The sequence below is a fragment of the Felis catus genome, chromosome B4 (genome assembly GCF_018350175.1).
Source record: "Felis catus isolate Fca126 chromosome B4, F.catus_Fca126_mat1.0, whole genome shotgun sequence".
Taxonomy (NCBI): Eukaryota; Metazoa; Chordata; class Mammalia; order Carnivora; family Felidae; genus Felis; species Felis catus.
Window position 1 is genome coordinate 103,160,044 of NC_058374.1, and position 26,336 is coordinate 103,186,379.

A 26,336-nucleotide genomic window follows, 5' to 3' on the forward strand; every position below is an offset into this window, starting at 1 on the left:
AAACTGTTACACCTTGTTTTCTTCGCTGGTATAAATGGAAGAGTAAGAATGAAAATACCTCATATGGCTGTCATGAGAAAATGAGCTGCTTAACATGTTATATAATTAAACACTATTATATGTTTATTTACTATTCCAATGAAATAGTGTCTTCCGGAGATGCAGAGATATTAATTCCCACACTTCTTATAAGAACCTGTTATAAACTAAAAGTTCCATACCCTAACTATAGCCTCTCTTTAATGTCATATTGTTTTCACAATAAAAAGAGGAAAAATCATTTTATAAACTGACAAGTATTAATTGGTTAGGAGTAAAGAAGAGTTTTCTGGGTAAGAAAAGGGCTTATGTGAGTTAGTCTGACAGACCTAAATGGAACAGAATGGAATAGAATAACTATGAAATTTAATTAAAATGGACCTTAAAAGTATATTTCAAAACATAATCTCCATGAATTAGTCTGTTCTTAAATTTTTTTTTCTGATCTTCTAAGAGCTCCACAAAAACTAAATTCTTTCAATCTAGTTTATTATACAAAGAATTTCACTTCTGAACAAATTAGAATACAGTACTAGAACACAAATCAAAAATAGTCATAGTACAAAGATAAAAACTAACAGTTCAAATTATTGAAATTATATTTGTCAATATAATGTTAAGTATATGAACTCTATTAAAAACAGAGAATGTAGCTAGTGGCTAAGAAAGTTGATATTACTGACTTGAAAAGGGGAAGCAGAAAAAAAGTACCAATCAATTCCTAACTCTTAGAACTTCTAATACAAATCACCCTGTAACTTAAACACAGAATTCTAAAGATTAAAATTTAAAATGCTGATTCCCCAAACAATTCTTTTTCAGTAAACAGGAAACTTAACAATATCAAATAAAATCAAAGGGTGACCATAAGGAATATTTTCATCTCTGAACTCAACAACTGAAATGGTTTCCCAGCTGCTGTATCCTAACCTATTTTCCATAACCATTAAATGAATCCTCCTCCTACGCAGACGTTAGTTTAGTCACTCTTTAGGTTCCTCAATATTATTTCACATTAAAATAAGACAAAAATTTAAAACATAATTTTTTGAGACAGTTGTAGATTATAGATTCACATGCAGTTGTAAGAAGTAATAGAGATATTCCTGTGCCCAGTTTCTCTCAATAGGAAAATTCTGCAAACCTACAGCATAATAAACCAGGATACTGACATTGATATAATGGATCTATGTTATTCACATTTCCCCAGTTTCACTTATAATCACTGGTTTAGTGTGCCTTTAAGTTTTAAGAGTATAAAGGGGGCCCTGAAACCAAAAAGTTTGAGAACTGCTGACTTAAGATTTAACATTTTTTTATCCTTTTGGTTTTTACAGATTGTGTATTTATACAAATATTTGCATCTTTCTGAAATTGCTTATTAATTCTTGTTTTATGTCTTCATCTCCTCAAAATGCACTGCAATCAGAATCACAATTAAGAGTAGGTAGGTATATTTGTTCAGAGGGGCCTAGCCTCACCAGCCACTGTTGATGACCTAAGATGACATATGAATAACCTAAGGTGGATCAATTGGTTCCTTTCCTGGGAATCTGGAACTAGAACCCAGAAGGAGATTAAAATATCAAGATCTAGATAAAGATCTCTCTCTAGATGTCTAAACCAGAATATAAACTCTGAAATCATTGGTGTTGTTATTTTGCCTTTTGAAACAGGAAAATAAGAAATCTAGTTTGCTATAAAAGAGATTAAACTGGTCTGTTAGAAACAATGATGAAAAGTTTAGAGTACTTCCTGGGTTGCATATAGTTGCTCGTTGTAATTCATTCCAGAAGCCCAGATTCCATGATATGTATCCATAATCTCACAGTGAATTACTAAACTTCATTTAGACTAGTTCCAATGAGCTTTTCTTAAAGAATCTTAACTAATATGTGCAAGAGGTCCTTCTACCATTTTCCTACTAGTGGTTGGTCTAATACCATAAGTAGGTATATGCCTTTGAAAATTAGCTCCTTCCTTTTTTTCACCGGGCTCGAAAGAAAATAGCGTTGTTCATGGTTCCAGGGGTGAGTGTCTTATGGCATATGAAGAACCTCAAGTATGTATGTGTAATTATGTATAAATTTGTTAACAATTCTATTAAAAGGATTGGAACATAGGTTTGTTTTTCTCTGTAGAACTTTGCTACACAAAGCTTTCTCCTGGTGGGTAATCAAAAGAAGTCTGTAATTGGTAAGATCGGCTGAAACAGTCGACAAATCTCAAAACTACACACAGTTCTGTAGATGTGATCCCATAGCATAGAGAACAGATTTATTTTTTTTTTAATCTAGGTAAACACTAATTTGGCTTCATACTGAATTAGTGTGTTTTAAAATTATTACACTGGTGTCAGACGCTAGAGTTGCTGTAGCCACTAGGCTACTCTTCGGTAGCCTTCTTTTTCACGTTTGTCAAAGATGATCTCTACCAACAAATACTCATCAATATATTATTACAAATATTTTACAATAACCAGTATCTTTTCATCGTATTATTTTTTTTAAATTTCTTTTAATGTTTATTTATTTTTGAGAGAGACAGAGACAGAATGCGAGTGGATTGGGGGCAGAGAGAGAGGGAGACACAGAAGCCAAAGCAGGCTCCAAGCTCCGAGCTGTCAGCACAGAGCCCGATGCAGGGCTCGAACTCACGAGCTGTGAGATCATGACCTGAGCCGAAGTTGGATGCTCAAGTGACTGAGTCACCCAGGCGCCCCTCATCTTATTGTTTAAAACAAACTATTTTATGGTTGTTTTTTTTTTTTTTTGAAAGTTCTGTCTCAACTCCTGTAGTTTTATCTACTAAAAATGTTGAATACGCTAGGGTCAAGATTAGTTAAGAATATAAGGACCACTCACTACTTTAGTCTTCCCGCTGGGTTGGCACTGAGTCATTGATTAATCACTAGGCTGACTTGCATATATGGTTCATCTAGCGGTTAATCCATCTAATCCTAATATTCATGCCAGTTTTTTGTCACATTAACCACAAAGACTTAACAAGAGCCTCTCCAAGTGGTTTACTAAAAAATCAAGCTATACGTGGTTTGCAACATTTCCCTTATTTAAATTTACCAACCTTGTCAAAAAAGGAAGTAAGCATAAAAAATCAACATAACTTAGTTTTCAGAAAACTCAATCTGACATCTAGGGATCAACACAATCTCTTCTAAAACTATCTGTTTAATGATGGATATCAGAATTTTGCCAGATAAGAAGACCATTCTAAACAAATGGACATGCGACTTAAATGTCATGCCATCAGTTAGTTATTCCTATTCTTGCTCCAGGTTACAACTCTTAATGGTCCTCTTTTTGTACAGCGCAGGGAATGTAGTCAATAGTATTATTATAACAATGTATGATGACAGATGGTAACTGCACTCATGTGGTGAGCATTGTGTAATACACACAACTGTCAAATCACTATGTTGTGCATCTGAAATTAATATAACATTGTATGTCAACTATACTTCAATAACAAAACAATTTTTAAAGACCTCTTTTCACGGTCTTCAAAAATATTTTCACAAAACTCAGGTAATTTGGGGCTTAACATTCTTGATTCTATGCTTAGAGATCTGAGGCCAATATTCATTCTTAAAACATATTTACCATTAAATGCTCTTAATATTCATATAAAACAGGGCAAAACAGTTCACTGTATAGATTGCTTTTCTAGATCTTTTCTCTACATTTCTCTCACTGGAATTGTTTAAAATTCTAAAATCTAATTTTTATTTTTTTAAATCCCTTTATTCCTCAAAAACTATCTGCCTTTCTGGGAGTTATGCTTATCTCTTCTCTGAATTTTCTGTAGTCCACTTGCCAAAAGCTTCAAAATACATTTAACTAACCCCCTGATTAATTTTCTTACTTATTTTAAAAACTCTCCCAAGGTGTCCATCACATTGCCAATGAGTCTTTCCTTTATAAATAAAAAGGTTAAGAGAAAAGGCAGGCATAAATGCAGAAATAAACAGTTAACCATCCACACCAGCTTCCTTAGTGGCCAAAGACTAGCAAACTACAATTCTTAAGTTACGTCAATATCTCTATATTTGATCCTTAATACATAACTAGAAGTAGTTTTTTAAACATTTTTCTCCAATTCAGATACATCTCCATCATTTTTTCTGCTTGCTTTAAAAGATTCAAAAATATGGGGCACCTGAGTGGCTCAGTCAGGGGAGTGTCCGACTTTGGCTCAGGTCATGACCTCGCGGTTGATGGGTTCGAGACCTGCATCAGGCTCTGTGCTGACTGACAGCTCAGAGCCTGGAGCCTGCTTCAGATTCTATGTCTCCCTCTCTCTCTGCCCTTCTCTTGCTCCGTCTCTCTCTCTCAAAAAAAAAAAAAAAAACATTAATACACATTAAAAAAAAGATTAAAAAATGACAAAATTTGAAATCTATTATATTTCCCTCCCAGAGATAACAACTGTTAACAGTTGGGATAATCTCCCCAGATTTTCTTTTCTTCAAGTTTATTTATTTTGAAGGCACGTGCATGCACACATGCACGCACACGCGCGCGCGCGCACACACACACACACACACACACGCTGGGGAGGGGCAGAGAGAGAGAGGGGGAGAGAGAATCCCAAGCAGGCTCCACACTGTCAGTGCAGAGCTTGGTGTGGGGCTCAGTCCCACTCACCATGAGATCATGGCCTGAGCTGAAATCAAGACTTGGATGTTTAATTGACTGAGCCACGTAGGCACCTCACCTTAGATATTTTTCTATGCAAACTTTCCCCCCTAAATGGAATCATACCATATATACTGTCTGGAAACTTTTTCATACTTTAAATATTCTTTGAAAGAGAACAATTTATTTACCATCAGTCCATTTTATACACAAACACACGTACCTCCTCCTCCCACCCCCTATCTCGGATTGGCTTTAAATGTCAAGGGTGGGTTGAAAGGGGAAAAAGATACCATGTTAATTTTATGTTAAAGTTTAATATATAATAACCATTTCCTGTTTAGTGTAAGCTGAAACAAGTCTAAAGATGCTTCCTCAAGGTCAAAATAACCCACACAACCTTTTTGTGCAATTGCTACTGTAGCATTATTTGCAGTAATCAAGATATGGAAGCAACCCAAGTGCCCACTGATAGATGAATGGATTAAGATGTGGTGTGTACACACACACACACACACACACACACACACACACACAGAAGGATATTACTGAGCCATAAAAAAGAATGACACCTTGACATTTGCAACAACATAGATGGACCTAAAGGGTATATTGCTAAGTGAAATAAGTCAATCAGAAATAGACAAATACCACATGAATTCACTCACATGTGGAATTTAAGAAACAAATAAACAAAGGGGGAAAAAATCAGACTCTTACAAAGAATAAATTGGTGTTTGCCAGAGGGGAGGTGGGTAGAGAGATGGGTGAAACAGATAAAGGGAATTAAATCTTGATGAGCACTGAGAGATATACAGAATTGCTGAATCATTGTATTATACACCTGAAACCAGTATAGCACTGTATGTTAATTACACTTGAATGAAAAATAAAAGAATAAATATATCAGGTTATAAGTTTCTTCTTTATAACATATTTCATCTTTATTTTCCCTGGAAACACTTAGTAAATTTAGAAACTGAGCAAAGTTAGAGATTGTTGAATCTTTCATTGTACCACTCTGAGCAAAATCCAATATGCTCTGAAAAAAAAGTACTCTCATCTTTCATTTTAACCTACGACCTTGTTTTCACAATGCGTTATCTCAGGTAATAAAAAACTGTGTTACTACTACTAGTTTATTCCTCTCTAACAGTTTTGTATTCCACCCCTCCCTGAGACCTCTAAAAACACATATGCTGCCCTCCCCTACAATATCATCAAAGTAAATTTGGCTTTACTTAGAAGTTCTTAACAAATTCTTCTGAACTTGAAAGGCACAGAAAAATAAACACGAAATTTTGCATGTATTTTTAGATAGTTCACCAAAACCCTAAATATCTAACCATGAATCCTTATCCTCTGGTTTTTCTAAAGCCTCATAAATTGTTGTCTGTGTGGTATTCACACTTCCAGAGAACTAGGGAGATATAAGAAAAACGGCTAAGTCCAAAACAAACAAACAAAAAAGAAAACCTCCCAACAAGATTCTGATTTATTATTTATAGTTAAACCACCCCTCCTCTGTGTTAGCTCAAGATCTAGTATATCCTTTAAACATACGTTTCACACTTCATTATGATTTGTTATTCATTGCTAGTCTTCCCCAATATCATTCAAATACACTCTGCACCTGACCTATACAGTAAGCACACAGTTATTTCCTGAATGAATGTATACTGTGCAAAGCACATTCACTCACCTAGTTGTCCAAAAGAGAAACCAACTGTAAAATCAAAAGAATTTTAGGATATTCAGAGTTGTGGAACCATCACCAGAATCAACTTTAGAACATTTTTATCATCCTAAAAAATGCTATACACCTTAGCAGTCACTCCCCTTTTCCCCTCAACTCTAGCCTTTGGCAACCATGAATCTATCTTCTGTCTCTATATATTTGCCTACTCTAAACATTTCATATAAATGGAATCATGTAATATGTGGTCCTTTGTGACTGGCTACCTTTACTTAGTATAATGTCATTGAGATTCACCTATATTATATCAAGTATTAGTACTATTTATATTGCCACATAATATTCCACTAATTCCAGTAACATAATATAGGACATTTTATTTATCCTTTCAACTGATGGACATTTGTGTTGTTCCCACTTTTGGCTTTTATGAATAACGCTGCTATATGCATTAATATACACATTTTTATGTGGACATCTGTTTTCAATTCTCTTGGACATATACCTAGGAATATAATTCCTGGGTTATATGGTTAACTCTATGTTTAGTCTTTTGAGGAACTGCCAGACTGTTCTGACACTGGCTGCACCATTTCATATTACCATCAAAGGTATAGAGGGTTCTAATTTCTCCAAACTTTAGTCAATACTTGATATCATCTGGTATTTTTATTCTAGCCATTCTAGTAGGTGTGAAATACCCTTTTGATGTGCATTTCCCTGATGGCTAAGTAATTCCCTTCTGTAAACTCCATGAGGGTAGTGCTGATATCTGTTTTGCTTAAAAATGAAATCCCCCCAGGGCACCTGGGTGGCTCAGTCAGTTAGGTGTCTGACTTCCACTCAAGTCACAATCTCACAGTCCATGGGTTCAAGCCCTGCGTCAGGCTCTGTGCTGACAGGTGAGAGCCTCGAGCCTGCTTCAGATTGTGTGTCTCCCTCTCTCCCTGCCCTCTCTCCCCCTCCCCACTGCCACTCATGCTCTGTCTCTCCTCTCTCAAAAACGAATAAATATTAAAAAAAAATTAAAAAGACAAATGAACCCTCCCCCCGCCCCCAGCATTTAATAGCATATGGTACAGAACAGGCCTTTGATTCTGTTAAGTGAATGTATAAAAGCTAGTATGGATTTGGGAACATTTTTCTTTCAGGTGTGCATGTAATGGGAGATATTAATTGTATGTGGAAAGTAAAGGAGAAAAGATAAGATGGCCTTCAGATTTCAGTTTAGTAAATGGAAGACTGATATATCGTCAAAAAATGTGGATTACATTCAAAAGGAAAAACAGATCATATAAAGAGAAAAACTGAAATAGGAATGAATGATATGGAAATGAAAAAAGAGAGAAACATGAGAACCTTGGAACATTCTTCTTTAAGAAAGGAACAGATAAAAAAGGGACACTGAACAGGGATATTCAGAAGACAAACAAGAAGGGAGTAGAATCATAAAAGGCTCAAGACATGTTACCTATAACCTATACATAACTTTCTCAGGGACGTCTTTCCCGATATTCTAGGTTAAGTTCTCCTAATGAAAACTTTCATCCCACCCTGTATTTCTATTCTAACACTTACTAAAATTGTAATCATTTGTTCATGCTGCCACCCACTAGATTATATACTACATTCAGGCAAGGAACATTGTTTTTAGAGATTTGTACAATGCCAGGCATATGGACAATAATGCTTTATATATTTATTGTATGAATGAGTTAATCACTAATTTAAATGAGTATCAACATCATGTATTTGTAAAATACAAATACTGTTTAACATTTTAAATAACATATACACAAATTTTATTAACACACAGATAAAACAGATTTTCCTATGGGTGACTTAGAAAAGAAAGATGACATTATCACATTATGAATGTTTAACAGATGTATGTCAGGAGCACTTTCAAGGTTAGTCTTCTATGCTAGATATACTAGAAACTTTACTGAAAATGTCTTTGCACAATGAAGCATTAAACAGTATGTTGTTTTGAGCAAAACATAAAATTTCAGGTGAAATTTCTAAAAAACAATCCTAACAATACACTGTCCTGAGCAAAGATGTACACAGTATGATATCCACCGTATCATGAAAAATTGGAAATATACAAAATATTCATCATTAGACAACTGGGAAAATAAATTTGGGGATGTACACATGCACACGTGTACACACACACACACACACACATACACACACACACACACACACACACACACACACACACACACACTGGAGTACTATGTAGCCATTAAAAAGGAAAATGTGTACCAGTATTCATTAACATAGAAAAATTTTTAAAAACATATAATTTAAAAAGCAAGTTGTAAACCAGAAAATTAAATGTAACCCCATTTATAGAAAATTATATACTGGGGGATGCCTGGGTGGCTCCGTCCATTGAGCATCCAACTTCAGCTCAGCTCAGGATCTCACAGTTCGTGAGTTCAAGTCCCGCATCAGGCTCTGTGCTGACAGCTCAGAGCCTGGAGCCTACTTTGTCTCAGTCTCTCAATAATAAAACATTAAACAAATTCCTTAAAAAAAACAAAGAAAAGAAAAGAAAAGAAAATTATATATTGGATATAGACAGATAAAGGAGAGTTTACTAAAGTTTTAAATGGGGTTACCTCCAGGCCTGAAAATCTGGATAGTATTTCTTTGTGTGTTTTTTTGTTTTCTTAAAATAGGCTCCACATCCAACATGGGGCTTGAACTCACAACCATAAGATCAAGTGTGACATGCTCTACCAACTGAGCCAGCCAGGTGCCCCAGTATTTGTTTTTCCATGATGCTTCAATTACTTAAATAATTATTCTAAAATGTTTATTTGGGATAAAATACATATAGAACAGTAAACACACGTGAAAGTAAGCTGTGTTCAAAAGTAAAAAGGAGATGGGGAAAATAAAAAGCACGAGTAGATAGAAGACACTGAGGGCTTAATAATTACTTAAGGCTTTTCATATATATCACAGGATAAGTAAAAATGCTGAGATACTCAGAAACAGAGGCATTTTATGATGGCTGAAAGAGTTAAATAGCAACAGACATTTTGTAATGAAAAAAACTTGAATATGAGACAAAGTTTTTATGCAGATTGTTCCATGTACTCGGAAAAAATACGGAAATTACTGAACATGTCATCTGTCCTAATCTTTTAAGGAAAGCTGTACAAATTAACATACCTTTGAGAAAAACAATAGCTCTTAATGAAATACAGTGTTGTAATCTGGCAGTAGCAGCATCAAAATCTTTTGCGGAAATACAAACAAAAAAGACTATGTTCAAATCACAAGCTAAAATACTCACTTATTTCTTGCAAAATCTAGAACACAAAGAGTACGCTAGGCTAATCAGAAAGAAACTCTGAAACATACCCAAGTCCCATATAATAAGAGTTAAATAAAATCCAATAAAAATATATTCCAATTAAAAATAAGCATTTTAGGACATATCATCTAATCACTAATAGTACTTATCAACTACGATTACCCATGTTCACCAGACAGATCTCCAAATGACTATCAGTTTCAAAATTTAAAAACTCTCCTGAAAGAAAAAAAAAAATCCTCAATACTAAAGATATTCAAAAGAACATTCTCGGGGTGCCTGGGCAGTTCAGTCCAACTTCAGCTCAGGTCACCTTGGGCTCTGCGCTGACAGCTCACAGCTCGGAGCCTCGAGTCTGCTTGGGAGTCTGTCTCCATCTCTCTGCCCCCACCCCCCAAAATATAAATAAACATTAAAAAAAAAAAAAAAAAGAACATTCTGGAGCTGAGGAAGAGTTCCAGAAATGTTCCAAGCAAAATATAAATATTTGAATACATTTATGACCATCTAAAATAAGACTGAATGAAATGTACGTACTTTAGTATGTTTCCCATAAAGGTAATTGGTATGCGTGTATGTGCATGTATGTGTTTTGACAGTTAATCCAGGAAAATACACTTTTCCACATGGTTAACTTCTAAGAAGGTGTCAATTCACATTCTCACAAAATTTCTCCTTTGCACTATGCAAATATTCAAGAAAATGACACAAACTTTCTACAACCTTGTTTTTTTGTTAGCGAACATGTTAAAGAAAAAAATGTAATTTCAGCTCAAATATGACTTAATAAGCTAAAGTAATGCTTTTTAAGTGAAGCTCTCCCTGCAGAATACCTCACACTTAATGCACATAAGGCATTTAAACAGATTACTAAAAAGGTGACAGCTGAGGAATGCCTTCATTTCTTTCCATGGTTTCTACTGAATGTCATTTCAGAAATGCCTATACAACACATGACAATGTGGAATGTCTCCACCCATGAAAGAGCATTTGAGTTGGGAGCAAGCACACTTAGGGCAGTAACACAGAGCTCAAGTTTGTCTTTTTATGGTTAGCTTAACAATGAAAAGATAAACAACCAAAATACTAATAAGGTCAGAAAATACTGGCATACGGGGAGATTCACAGTGAAAGTGTTATTCAGAAAACAAAAGCTGCGATTAAAAATCATCTGAAAATATAAATTAGCTTCTAATGCCAGTATGCTAGCGATTCCTTTTCTAAACCAACAACCTACAACTTGTTTGAAGGAATTCATTTTTAAAGTATGTTGCATAAACTGAGCAAAATTCTCCTTGTGTTGGTAATCAGGAATACATTCCATTTCAAAAATAAGTGTAAGATCCTGTTAAATTTTGTCCCTTTGCATGTGAAACATTATAAAAGTAAGTTATTGGCATAAGCACCTTTATGACAACATTTTTAATGTTTGTTAGCTCTGTTGTATTTATCCAAACTATCATCGTTCTGTTTCTATGAACTCTACTCTTCACAAAATTGGTCTAGAGTGTGTTCAATTTTTTTTTTAACCAATAAACACTATGCACCTGCTAAAAGAAAACTCAGATACCAAAGGGGATTTAAAGAAAAATGAATCAAAGTCTCTATTTGAAAGAATCCACCTATTTTGTCTGGAGAGAGATACTAAAAGATGATAGTGTAGAGGTGCCAAACTTAGAGTTTAAACAGTAGAGACTCACTGTGTAGCCCAGTGGTCAAGCAAATCCACACTGTGCTTTGAGCTGTGCTTTAACATAAAAAAACTGGAAAATATATTCCAGAGGAAGATTACGTGTGCAACAGCTTATGGAAATATAAACATGAAGCTGGTAGTTCCTAAAATATGAATTGGTGGATCACTTTCACTGATCTCCTGAATCTCTTTAGGTAAATTCTTTTCTGTTCCACGTTGGGTAATCAGGGGCCAGGCACTTATACCCTGATGATGTGGCCTGCCATCATCTGCATGCTATCATATCATATCCTGCCAGAAGGAGGACATACGGAATAGAGTCATGAAATCTGAATTACCCTCTCTACTTGCATGAAAGACTATCAAGAACATCTGTGGTCAGCACAGCAATAATTTTATGGACTGACATGAGTCCCCAGTGTCTTTTATTTGAATACTATGTACTTTTTTGTTGTTAAAATATGCTTTTTCTTTATGAAAATGATGATAGTATAAGATGATCAAGTTGTTTTTAACGTCCTAACAAAAAAATCAGGCTATCCTCTTTTAGTCACTAAAATTTAAGAAAACATTTTATTAGTCTATAAAATGTAAAATTCTGGGAATCAGTGATTGGATGGACAAGTAAATCACATGTCAAATGGTGCTCTCACTTATTAACAAGGAAAAAAAATTCTATTGCCATTTCTAAGTTAAGACCTGATATATAATTTGTCTAAGTTTTGCAAAATGAATTTAAAAATTGAGTACTTTTATAACTTGGATATTCTTACTAACAAAAGACTTCCAATTAAAATCAAACATGATTGGGGTACCTGGGTGGCTCAGTCGGTTGAGTGTCCGACTTTGGCTCAGGTCATGATCTCACAGCCCGCGGGTTTGAGCCCCACATCGGGCTCTGTGCTGACAGCCTGGAGCCTGCTTGGAACTGTGGGTCTCCCTCTCTCTCTGCCCCTCCCCCACTCCTGCTCTGTCTCTGTCAAAATAAATAAACATTTAAAAAATTAAAAAAAAAAGGGGGGGGCACCTGGGTGGCTCAGTCGGTTGAGCACCCGACTTAGGCTCAGGTCATGATCTCACGGTTCGTAAGTTCAAGCCCTGCATCAGGCTCTGTGCTGACAGCTCAGAGCCTGGAGCCTGCTTTGGATTCTGTGGCTCCCTCTCTCTCTACCCCTCCCTGGCTCATGCTGTGTCTCTCTCTCTCTGTCTCTCAAAAATGAATAAACGTTAAAAAAAATTTTTTTAATCAAACATGATTAACATTAAAACGTTTGTTTTACTAATTCATAAGTTAATTCAGGTAATTTCATTAGCATTTCATGTAATATCTCAAGCCCTAATTATGAATACCAATAATCACTGTATCAGGCAGTAAAGTACAGATTAAATGGTAGTGACAAGCTCAAGGTTGTTTTCTTTCTTTTTTTTTTAAATTAATATGGATATGAGTTTACCTATAATTTATCTCTTTTCATTAGAAGTTAAATATGTGTGTGTATATATAAAGTGTATACTGTAAATGCATACATAAAAATACCTAAAGCATTAATATAAATTATTATTAGGATAAAGGAAAATGAAGATATTTAAAGACTAAACTCTATGTCCAAAACAAAAAAAGGAGTTTTTGTTGCAAGTTCCTTTGCAACCTCCCAAAGCACTTGATCAAATATTCTGTACATATGGGGCACCTGGGTGTGTCAGTCAGTTAGGCATCTGACTTCATGATCTCACAGCTTGTGGGTTTGAACCCCACATCAGGCTCTGTTCTGACAGTTCAGAGCTTACAGCCTGCTTCAGATTCTGTCTCTGTCTCTCTCAAAAATAAATTAAAAAAATTTTTTTAATTAAAAAAAATATTCTGTACATAAAGGCCAGTCAAAAACAATCTTTGAAGTTCCTAAAATTTAGGACAGATTCTGAGGTCTTTTAAAAAATAGTTATTTTGAGAGAGAGAGAGAGAGAGAGAGAGCGCACACGTGTGTGTGTGTGAGACAGAGAGAGAGACAGAGAGAGAGAGAGAGAGAGAGAGAGAGAGGCAGAGAGAGAATCCCAAGCAGGCTCTGTGCTGTCAACACAGAGCCCCACATGGGGTTCAATTTCATGAACCTCGAGATCATAACCTGAGCAGAAATCAAGAGTCCAACGCTTAACTGACTGTGCCACTCAGGAACCCTTGCTCCTGAGATTAATTTAGATATAGTACTACTATTTCAGTTACCACAGAAAGCTCATAAAAGTGTTGCCCAGCTACAGCAAACGTACATGAAGAAAAAATTATATATATGTGTTGTGTTGTTTTTATATTTTATATATTATATAAACACATTATATATATGTGTGTGTGTGTTTAATTCTCTGCTGATTAACAGAGAAAGCTGTAACTACTAATCATCAAACATAATGACTAGATTTAAGAATACTTTCTTCTTCAGATTTAAAACATGAGGCACCTGGGTGGCTCAGTTGGTCAAGCGTCAGACTCTGGATTTCAGCTCAGGTCATGATCTTACAGTTGGTGAGACTGAGCCCCATGTTGGGCTCTGTGTCGATAGTGCAGGGTCTGCTTGGGATTCTCTTTCGCGCTCGCTCTCCCTGCCCCTCCCTTGCTCATGTGCACGGATGCATGCACATGTTCTCTCCCTGAATTTCTCTCTCACAAAATAAATAAATAAAAATCAAGAAAATTAAAAACACACAAAAATAAGATACCTAGCATAGTTGTAAGTTTGAGCTTTGGAATCAGATAGACCTGTGTGTTAGAACCAAGCTCTGTCGTTTATTATCTTGGTAATCTTGAGCAAGTGAAAAGGGATGCTGTGAGAATTAAATAAAATATTGGTTGTAAAAGCATGTACCACAGGGTTCCACATATAACAAGTCCTCACCAAATGTTCACCAGCCAAATCTACTTCTTAATAAAACACTGTGATAAGCCATGGCTAATGTATATCCAATTCCAACACAGAATAAACTCAAAAGACTGTTGGAGGTCTTCAACCTTTCAAAGAGGTCTACCAAAATGCCAATACTCCATCTTTTCAAAATGATTGTGGAACCCCATAAACTGAAAGAAAAAGTAGGGGTGAAAACAGTATTTTTCAGGCAGAAAGGAATGAAACTACCAACTTCGGGAACTCTCAAGAAGTAATATAGTAATGCTATAGCAGTAACATATTTTTCTATATCCACTATCTCCCATAAAAGTCATCTTTCGGGACACCTGGGTGGCTCAGTAGGTTAAGCGTCTGACTTCAGCTCAGGCCATGATCTCGAGGTTCATGAGTTCCAGCCCCACCATCAGGCTCTGTGCTGACAGCTCAGAGCCGACAGCCTGCTTCAGATTCTGTGTCTCCCTCTCTCTCTGCCCCTCCCCCATTCATGCTCTGTCTCGGTCTCTCAAAAATGAATAAACATTAAAAAAAAAAAAAGTTATCTTTCTACTCATCTCTAAAAAAATCATCTAACTAGACTTTTTTTTTTTTTAAGAGATTTTATTTTTAAATAATCTCTATACCCAGCACGGGGCTTGAACCTACAACTCTAAGATCAAGAGTTGCATGGTCCACTGACTGAGCCAGCCGGGTGCCCTTAGACTTAAAATTTTAAGTGCAAGTACTTTTACTATGTAAACAGCATTTGTAAAATGTGGTAACAAATTTCTTCTATTGCATCTCGTGCTTCTACCTGGCTGTACTAGAAAATGCTCAGTCACAGCTTGCAATCACACTAGCTGAAGCACATGAAAGATGGGTCTTGGTTATGACACTTCAAAGTCAGACCACAAAACTGTTGCCAGGAAGCACAAAGGCAGCAACGGCAGAGAAGACATTGTAACAGTAGCAATGTGGGCACTGGTGTCCTACCCGCACACTCCATATATGGCTAGGGTTGTCCATTTATTTGCAGGAAATGAGGGGCCAGTTTGGGGTTAGACGTTTTGTTTATTTAGGTGGGTTTTTTTTTTTTCTTTTAATGGATTTAGGATGGTTTCAATAAAAACTTTTAAGAGCCATCAGCATAAAGTGTTACAGTCTTTCTAATAAGAAAATTATGTAGAGAGAGTAATTTATACTACACATTCCTTAAAATAGATATTTATAAGTGATTCAATAGATTCTTCTAAGATCTTAACATCCCTACCTCAAAAAACAAACAATAAACTCTATCTGCAGTTTTAAACAGATTTCTCATATATAGCCATTACACTATTCTCTAACAAGAGACTCAGTATCAGCTGCTTCCAATCTCTCTTCCTTTTGGTTGGAAAACACTTTAAGTAGCCCTATTAGAATACTTTTAAAGAGAGTTACATTTCAGATTACGATTCAGTGAAAATGCCTTGGCTGAGAAGATTGAGCACTTAAGAAAAGACTGCACAAAAGTACTCCTTTTACTGTCAAGAGGGGAACCACATATTTTTACAAAGAAGCTTCAAATGACTTCCTTAGAAGTTGATAAAATTTGTATTTTAAGAGCAAAAGGATTGAATACTAAACTTATCTGCAAGTCTGTCTTTTGAAAAGTAAAAGGAGAACTTCATTTTAAAATTATAATAGTACAGAATATGGATCTAATTCTAGTCTGTATTCTTCTGGAGGACCTAGTTCAGACTCCTATAAAGAAGGTGACAAATCAATTAATGACTCAACTCAATATTTTTCTATCACTTAACCAAGATTTAAACTGATTTAAGATTTTTTATTAGGAAGGAGGTTAATATTAAGAAATTCTTTAAAGCTCAAGATACTAAAAAAATCTGCACAGAATATCCACAACAAAGATTTTCATTTGTCTTATAAACATGTAAGTTCTACTATGCGTAAGAACAGTAAGTAGTGGATGTGAAGTGTTTTAAAAATTTATCTTACAATATACGGATAAGTACAAAACTTCCTACTTATAATACAAGTTTTGTATCTTGTATAAGATACAAATGAAAAAAATCTTTAGTGAGTATCTACAATGTGCCAGGCTCTGGAAATACAAAAATATGGGAAACTGGGGCGTTATAGTCTATCAGGAAAGACAAATTTAAAAACAAACACTATTCAGAAAGAAGCGTTTCAATAGCAGCAGAAAGGCAAAATATAAGGAATAATGAGCACCCCAGAGAAAAGAGTGCCATAGTATTATACAAATTCAAAGGACAGAAAGATCCCTACTGGCTGGCAACTCCATTGAACCCGGAAGAATAACTAGGATTGTGAATGGCAAAGAAGGAAGGGAACATATTCTAGTGGCAGAAAAAGTATTTCCATTAGCATGGAAATAAAAAGGTAAAGAGTAAAAAAAAATGGGACGTCTGGGTGGCTCAGTTGGTTAAGTGTCTGTCTGACTTCAGCTCAAGTCATCATCTCACAGTTCATAGGTTCGAGCCCCGTGTCCGGCTCTGTACTGACAGCTCAGAGCCTGGAGCCTGCTTTGGATTCTGTGTTTCCCTCTCTCTCTCCCCAACCCCCCCCCCCCCCAAAATAAATAAGTAGGCATTAAAAGAAAGTAGAACACAATAGCGATATATCAATTATAAGCTAAATGATGAAACACTTTGAGCTTAAGGAGAGAAATGACACAATCAAAATGATACTGTTAAAAAATTATCCTGATGAATATGAATATGCTGGATTGGACGAGAGAGCCAGGGAAGGCAGATAAAGCAATTAACCTATTATTATACTCTAGGGATAAAATAAAGGTATGAACTAGGTTGTTAATGAGAGTAGAGTAGCAAGGAAAAGAACTGATTGGATATATGTAGACAAAGAGATAAGTAAACAATAACTGAATTTTAAGCCTGATCCAGAGATTAATGATATCACTGAAAGAATCAGAGGCATTAATAAGAAGAGTAGGCTTGGTAAAGAAAGATTTAACTTTTATTTCAGGCTGAATTCAAAGAAATTCCTGACATTGATGTAAAACTGTCTAACAACAGGTACCTGGATACAGGTAATGTCTTAAGATACGGAAAAAAAATACATATATATATAAAAATATATATGTATATATACACATATATATATATATAAACTAATGTTAAGTGATAAAAGTAGATTATAAAACTGTATTTCAGCTATGAAAATCCATGTGTGAATAAGAATTCTTTGAAGAAATCACAAGGGTAAACGCAAATACAGTAGTTGCTATCCCATGACAAAGGGGGTGAAACTCTATTTACTACATTACTACTTAAATATATATTTTTAAGCAGAGAATCACAATATATTGAGTAATATTTCATTTTAAGTCAATACTTCATTACTAGAAAAATGGAAATGAGGGACTGGAGCTCTGCAGAAACGTGAAAACTGGAAACTGACTTGGAAGTTACTGGCACAGAGGAAGTAGATATAATTTTAAGGTAAAAATCAAAGGTTAAACTCAAAACTGTTGGAAGAAATCTCAGTCCTGCATTTTATGCAAGTATCAGAGGGACTCAGCAATAAGGCATTTTATAGAAAACTCTTTACTCTCCTAAAATCTATAATGTATACTGAAATATACAGGTAGAAAACTGTACTAGGTACCTATAAAATCAGAGCTGATTAATGCCCGCCAATAAAAATAAAAATCTACTCTAGACTTCAGTTCTAGAAAATCAGAAGTTTATTTTAACTTCAGTACTATTTAGTATTGTTTTCTAGCTCTGGGAGTCAGGGGGAGGGAGGCTATTCCAGAGACCAAGACAGGAAATTTGACACGAAACACTACTTTTTTCCAATATGGATGACATACTTCTGTACAAAAAGAATAACTGAAAATTCAGTATCTTTTGTAACTTTCAATGAGAAAGGACATTCAACCAACAAATTTTTAAATGTAAGATGCTAAATATTAGATTAAGTATATTTAAGGATTGCGAAGTTTCTAAAACTATCCTGACAGTGAAATTTAAGACACTTGACTAAAACCAAAAACATAAATATTCCAAAAGACTAACCGATAGATAATCTAGCAAAAACATTTTAGGTATTATATCATCTTTTGAGAGGTTAAATTAAAAAAAATACTATTGTAGGGCTATTATATCAATGGGTCAATTTTAGGTTTTTTAATTTAAGTATTTAAAAAAAGCACCATTCAAGGTATTTCTTAAAAGCTTAAAATTTCCTTGTGATTCTTTTTTTTTTAAAAGTTGTATTTATCACCTTTGCACTGTTGTTCTGAATTTGCCCAAAGCGAACTCCTTGTTCTCACAGTCACAATGGGAAAAAAGTACAAGAGTTGATAAAAGAGAAATGAGAGTAGAGAAAACACGATAAAAATTGTAATGCTTGATATTTTAAAGACTTTGGCTTCACTGACATAAGCAATGTGCAGATAAAATTACAAAAAGATACTATGCAAATGATTATGCATAAACTTCGAAATTTCTGCTTAACAAGCTTCTCAGCTAAAACAAAATACCCAATAAAGACTACACCTACATGTTGCCAAACAACCGAATTCAGTTAATCAGGAAAACATTGATAAGTCTGATAATTCTTGCAACATGTCCAAATTGAGAGGGGAAAAAAAAACCCTTAAGAAGTCTGTAATGGGTATTTTCTCTTCTTACCTAAGCCAATATTAATATTACATTAACTTATTAGAAAATTTCCTCTTCCTCCAAGCAAATACAATTGGGTTCCTCCACAAATATAATAACTTTAAATTTCTATTTGACAATTTTAATAAAACATATTGATGTAAACCATTATCCAATTGTACCCTGACCTCAAGCATACAATAAATGTCTTTCAGAATCAATTCCGTACTAACACATGCAAATTACACTTGAAAGATACTTAAAGATTCTTCATCTTACATAACTACATTTTTATCATTTTTAATGGCAAAAGTTTCTTTCATTCCCAACACCATGTTTTTAGAATCTAGAATTTGCTATGCTTTAAAATAAACCTCAGCCAAATAAAAAACCATGCTATACATTAGAGATTCTAATGACACAGAAAAAGAACTCAAGACCACACTGTATTTTTACTGAGTTCCACACTCTGAATTCCAGATTTGTCCTGCAACTTGTCAGTCATTTCAATTCATCCAGTCAACTTTGTAAACAAAGGCTATAAGCCAAGTTTGATATGAGAATTCAATTAAATAAAACTTAAAACGGTCATCATTCACCAAACAGGAAGCAGCAAAAGGAAAAATGCCATCACACACCTCTTTTAAAAAGGCAGTGGGGCAATATGCATAAAATACAAAGCCTTAAGTTTCAACCTCCCAAACAAGTTTTTGTTACAGTATTAAATAAAACACAGCAATGATCTTCCATACATAACCAAGGCAACTTTGAGATAGTCTACAAATCTTTTCACCGTAAGGGAAGTTATTGCTGTAAAGTCGTTTTCTAGGTTAATTCCAATTGCCCAATAAGAAAATGGAAAGAGTCTGTGTCCTGTCACCTATTACCATCACTTAAAAACTGTTTTTTTTTTATGCAGAACTCTACGTGGTTGTGTTGCTTTTGGCCTGTTAAAGGCAAAGCAACATTATCTCTGGATTGCCAATAGTTTCTCCTTATTTGGCTAACATTGAGAGATCCCAATCAGACTACTATAAAACTTTAACATGCACAAAGCATCCATTTTGAGACAAGTTTCTGACCAGCTTTCTTTTATTTTTCCACCCCCAAAAGGAAAATCAGAGCTTGGTAGTCGGCTCTGAAAAGAGTGCCCCGTGTTTATTTCTCTCTTTCTAAACCCCAGTGCACACCCCAAGACGTGGGGCTCAAGGATCTCTGACACTGCGGCAAACTCTTCTCGGAGAATACACTTTATTTAGTACGTTCGGGTCCGGCAGTGGGCAAGCCCTTTTGAACCCTTCCTTACCGTACGCACCTCCCTCCCCTCCCTTTCACCCGGTGCAGATCAGCTAATTACACCCCGTCTCCCCCCTCCCCAATGACCAACAATAATAAAGGAGAAAACAGGAAATCGTCCGCTCAGGCACTCCGCTTAGGGCTCTTGATTACTATTATTATCATCATCATTTGTAATCAAGCCCTAAAAACTACAGCAAATCCAATGCCCACCTACAAGCCAAAGACGTCCATCTGCTCAAGTGTCCCTAATGCCCTCGTCGGTTGTTTTCTTTAGCATCCCCCGTCGTGCAAGTATATCATTGACATCGGGCCCAGGTACAAGCCCAGCACACCCCTCCCCGTCTCGACCCCAACTCCCAGACACACGTCCACAAATGGACCTGGGGCCCCAAGCCGACCACAGTCCCTTTTTCCTCTGCCCCGGAAATCACCCAATTTCCAACTCCAACATCAACTAGACTGAAGGGGGCCTCACGCCAGAAGCCCTCCCTCCACTAGTTCTATCCCTCCCACCCTCCCTCCCTCGCGGGAAGCCGCCCCCTCACCCCGCAGCAGGGAGTCTCCCGCCGCCCCCAGCCTCCGGAGGCCGAGAGCGGAGAGAAGGCCCCGGCGGGAGGCCGACGAGAGCCCGCAGGGTCAGGACAGCCAGCGGCGGGGTGCACAGACCTGGTGCAGGGCAGTGAGTCCGTCCACATTGGCGTAATTGATGTCGGCGCCGCGGTGCAGCAGCTTGAGGACCTCGTCCGTGTCGCCGCTGGAGCAAGCAGCCAGGAAGACGGCGCCATCGTCGAACTTCACCTTGGTCTTCTGGCGCTTCACCACGGGAGGCTCGAGGTCCGTCTCGGAGCCGATCCAGCGCTTCAGCTGCTCGTTCCGCTTCTGCTTCGCGTCCGCCATCTTCATCCCCTCTCCTGCCGCCGGGTCTTCTTATCGCGAGGGGGAGGGAAGGGGGAGGCGGAGAGGGAAGAGAGGGAAGGCAGGGGGTGTGTGACTGTTTCTATGAGTGCGGGCCAGAGGAGGGCTGGGAACCGGGAGGAGACGCTCGAGACTTCCAGTATCCCACAGAGCACTGGGGCGGCGCGCCCGGCCGAGCGGACCTCCCTTCCTACCTCAGAAGCCCTCCCGCCCCCAGCCCGGCCACCCGTCACCGGCGGCCAATCTAACGTAACTTCGCGAGATCCGGACAGGGAGGTGCCCTTCGACCAGCGCGCATGCGCCCTAGGCCTGTGCCCGCCCCAGGAAGAGCGCTCGCGCGAACTGCGGCGGGGGCGGCCAGGCCACCGGAGGGAAGCGGGTGTGGTCCAGCCCGCCTGGGCGGCGGGGGCTGGGACCAACCTGGAAGGGCGGAGACAGGGAAGGAAGGTTGTCCCGCCTGGCTGAGGGCTCCTGGGTTCCGGAGGCCAACAGTCGGTCTTTACGGCCGACCTGCCTCCAGGGCTGTCTGAGCTCCTCGGAGTCGTTAGCTCTGGGCGGAGGATTTTCCTATTGGCTGCGTTATTTGAATGGAATGGAGGATAGGACGTGAATTAGGCGCTTGTAATTTCTCTTTTTGAGGAACTCGGATGAACTTGGTCATGTCAGTTTTGATAAGAAGCTCTTAAAAGCGGGGTCTGTGTAGCCGAGGGCTTTGGTGGTAGTTACCCCAGATCTCAGCCCTTGGTGACCGCCGGGTAACAAGGGTTGACCTGTGGTAATTGCGGTGGCTTCCTGCCAACCTCCACTGTGAAACTTCTTTTCCCTTATGCTTCTCTTTTGTTGTTTTGTTTTGTTTTGTTTTTTCTCTCACGCGTATTTCGGGTCCTCTTACCCTTCCTTCAGTGCTTTAAGCCTCCCTTGTACTACCAACGGGAGCTTAGATCAGCCTGGTTACTGGCCCTGACCTTTTAAGGGATTTCTGGTTCCTGCTCCATTGCTTTCTAAGGATGGGTAAAGACCCAGCTGCTTTTAGAGTTCAAAGGAATGTTAATATTACGCAATTAATTCAGTTGGTATTTATTGAATATTTACTATGAGCCAGTCATTGTTCTAGGCACTGGCAATACATTGACCATAAGGACGTATTTAAACCACTGTTTGAGGTCACGTATTAAAAAAAAAAAAAGATTTTATAATTCATTATAATCATAAAAAAGGGACTTTTATCGTTGTCTTGTCTGACACCGAACATACGATTTGTAACAATAGCTAAAGTCTTTGAAGCCATCCATTTGCAATCTCCACCAACTGATATTTTTCTAAACACCATTGTTTTCATTCATTAAAGATTTTTAGAACATTTAGAACCAAAGCAACAAAAGTCTTAACTCTTTACCATTGAATGGAACTTTAAGGAACATCTAGACTGAGTCCCCAAAGAACTAATTAATTTTACTCAGCAGCAGGATTAGGATTCCTTCAGCAAATATGCACCTGTACTGGGGTCAGGCATTTTCTAGATACTGGGGGTACAGCAGTGAGCAATTAAGCTTTGCTTATCCTCTAGTAGACTACATTGCAGCTTTTCATGTTGAGAAATAAAATACTTGAGTAAAATGCAATTAGGAAGCCACCTGCCCGGTAAGACTGAATTTTCTGAACTGCAATTACTAGGACAGTAATAAAAACTCAAATTAGGGCAAAATAGTTCCTCTGAAAATATTGTAGAAATAGAAAGTGAGTGTAACATGCAAAAAACACACCATTGCTATTAGCGGATCTTTGAATAATGATGGCTTCAGGTGCTGAAGAACTGTAGCGCTAAAATACAAAATTTGTATTCACTTTAAGAACTCTAGAATACGGCTCTTATAATAAAAGAAAGGAATCTGAGGATTGCTTTGTCAGCTTCCCTGTCTACCTAGACAAACTGGCAGCTTATCCTTACTGTTTCCCAAGAATGTTATCGTCTTATTTGGTAGCACTTAAAAGTGTCCTGGAATACAGATTGGTATCTCAAGTTTTCATTTGGACAAGAGTTTGGTGGGAAGTGTGCTATTTCTGATTCAAGCACTTAAAAATGTAAAATAAGACAGTAGTTTATTAATAAAACATAAATAACTAAGTATCAGTTACCAAAGGCTACCTGTCAAAAACAAAACAACAAAAACTTACTTGGTCTATTAATGTATGCAAATTTCATTGAGTTTAGCTTTCAGTCAGCAAGTTCCATGTTAATCTCATTGGAAGTACTTTTAAACTGCTACCTGCTTTGCATTTGTAGGGAGGATTTTTTTTTTGATGCTATTATTGAATTAATAATACTGAAGACCTATGGCTAATTCCAGAACAGACAAAACTTCTTGCTTAAAAAACAACACAAAGCAATCACTTCATAATACCTTAGTAGCTGAATTAACTTCAAACTTTAAGCAGCAGAAATGTAAAAATAAAAATTGAACTATATTAATTTGCTAACTGGTTTTCTTTGCTCAGCAAATCATTAATCATGTTTGGGGTCCTTATTACATGCAGGAGGCTGTCAAAAGAGAATATGTACCTTTTTTTAAGATTTTAGTTTTAAGTAATCTCTACACCCAACCCCAGCTCAAACTCACAATCCCCAAACCAACAGTCACATGTCCTACTGACTGAGCCAGCCAGGTGCCCCCAAGAATATGTATCTTTTTAAAAGCTTAATTACACCGCAGATATCCCCTACTAACCATTTATTTATGATTGATTGATTTGAAGAATTTTTAATTAAATCACTAATTTACTTTAAATACACGCATGAAGCTAGATATTTCTCTGTGCTCTCCCTGATGTACTATCACCTAAAGAGTCTGGTAATAATATGATACTACAGTTACAGTCAAGTTTATTAGAAAAACAACTAGAGAATGTAATAACATAGGCACCAACGCTTGTGTCTGTATGGCCTTAGCTTAGTACCAACCTCTATGATGTGGAGATTTGTTTATTTACTGATGAATGAATCTAAATTTGAAAATATATTTGATTATTTGTAATATGTGAACACAGAACAAGAAAAGGAAAATTTTAAAGTCAATCCAAGCCAAAAATACAAATTTCAGAATTAGCCCTTTGTTCAGTAAAAGATTGGTTAATTTCCAGATGGTAAAAAGCTCGTTTATGTGTAAAAGGAAGTTAGTCTGTAACTATTAAAGAAAATAATTAAGAACTCTTGGGATGTAGGTTGTTTCTTTGCTTAATTGATAGCTCACTGTTTTGCCAGCCTTTACAATCTTTGTAATAGTGAAGGTATATATCTCTAATACTATGTAGCATACTAAAATATTCCATAAACCAACTTTCTGTTCAGTGAATCTTTTTCCCTGTTAACCTTTATTATACAATTGGAAATGTACTTTGGTACAAAGTGTACATAAGATATTGATAAGTACTTTTAGTCATACATTTAAATTCTCATCCGTAATTCAAACCTAAAATTCTAATTTACGTTTATACAGTTGAGAATAGAATGGTCGACAAGGCAGTTTGGTCTTATCTCCTATACTCTATACCTGGCCTAGCCTCTCTTCCAGTGTATAATAATTTGTTTCAAATGTTGTTTTTAGGAACTTGAAGAAAAGTTTACAATCTGCCAGCATCATAAGATATTCAGACCCACCTGGATTACTGACTGGGACCAACACTAAATCACCCTAAGTTGCTTCAGACTCTACTTGTAGGCCAAACCTGATTTCTAGACCATAGCATCTAACCCCTTCCCTTGAGTCTGGGTTACAAAGTCAGCCTCACTCCCCAGCCCAATGGTTCCTTCCACTGCTCTGAAAGTCATCTTGCTTTTAACTCTTCAGGGTAAATGTTCTGTCACATCTGGCTTCATCCCAAGAAACTAACACTTACACAGTTACTTGTGGCTGATATTCCCATAAAACTCCTCTTGTCCCTGTTTGTGGGGAATCAGATGAGTGCCTGGCAACAATTCAAGGTACAGAAATAGTGCTAAAGAGATGGTGACTTGCCTCGAATGTACGTGACTTGAAACCTGTATCATGTTCAGTGTCACGTCACATGGCCATTCATATGAATTGCTTAATTTCGTATTCCCCAATTTGTCATGATTTTTGCCTGATCCGGGCACCTATTAAAATGCTTCTTTTAACCTTTTAAAAAAACTTAAATAGATTTATTTATTTTTAAAAATAGATTTATTTTAAAAGGAAACGTCGTTTTTGAAGTGGAAAACATTTCTAATGGACATAAATAAAAGAAGTTCTTAAAAGCAAATGCAATGAAAACAACATGTTATTCTAGTTAGGTTACCTATCAGAGATCTGAGCCCAAGGCCACCTCCTCTCAATTTGTTAAAAAGGGAAGATTGGCAAGGGTTGGACATATTAGCATCAGCTTGTTATTTTTCTACTTAATATAATCATAAAGATTAAAGTATATTGAAAAGAGAATGGCTTCTTTGCTGTGCACTTCACTGGTATTTTAATTTCCATCCATTTAAATTACATCAAATACTACCAGTCTACATGTCTCACACTTTGGGGAACACTGGCTGACTTTAATTACCATGTATAATAATAATTATAATTAATTTAGTAAGGATTACAGGAAGTGCCTTGGTGACACACTCACCTCAGGGTGTCAAGACAGGCTGTTGGAAGGCCAATTTATATGAAAGCATCTATGAGCTCCGGGAGAAAACATGACAGGAAATGCACAACTAAAGGTCATCCTCTGTAACAATGAAATTACAAGAGCAACTAAAGGCTAATGCTCCAACATCTAGAAGGAGAGTTTAGGTGCACAAGCTCTATCTTGGAACACTAGCATTTAGTTGAGGGATCTATGCAAATGTCCTTCAATTCAAATCCAGGGAAAGTTTCTAAATTCCTTCAGAGACCAGAATGCAAAAATGTGCAGAGTGAAATACTAGTGAGAATGAACACGCACAGCGATAACAGATACAGCATCACTGGTAATGACTATGCTCATTTGTGGCAGGTGGGAATAATATATCAGCTTCATGTGGTTGTTTTCAGATTAAGTGAATAATATATGTAAGAAAGAAAAAATTGAGATTTGTTTCTTTTCTTGTATTTGCCTCTTTTCCTTCCCTCACTTAAGCTGATAGCACTCTGCTTCCTTGTCTCAGGGGATGTTTGTGACAGGGAAGA

At 36.8% G+C, this 26,336-nt stretch overlaps 1 protein-coding gene across 9 annotated transcripts in view; it reads right to left on the bottom strand.

Moving 5' to 3' along the window:
- PPP1R12A (protein phosphatase 1 regulatory subunit 12A) overlaps nucleotides 1–21,397 on the bottom strand; it is a 162,042-nt gene extending 140,645 nt beyond the window's left edge. For 6 of the 9 annotated variants that reach the window (XM_006933908.4, XM_006933907.5, XM_019835266.3 and 3 more), the window contains exon 1: nucleotides 20,911–21,396. In XM_006933908.4, coding sequence (XP_006933970.1) covers nucleotides 20,911–21,147 — 237 coding nt within the window. In that variant the 5' untranslated portion in view covers nucleotides 21,148–21,396. Of the gene's footprint in view, nucleotides 1–20,910 lie in introns of all 9 variants that reach the window. The other 3 variants (XM_045062105.1, XM_019835270.3, XM_019835271.3) reach the window with 1 other exon arrangement.
- Nucleotides 21,398–26,336: the final 4,939 nt, after the last annotated feature.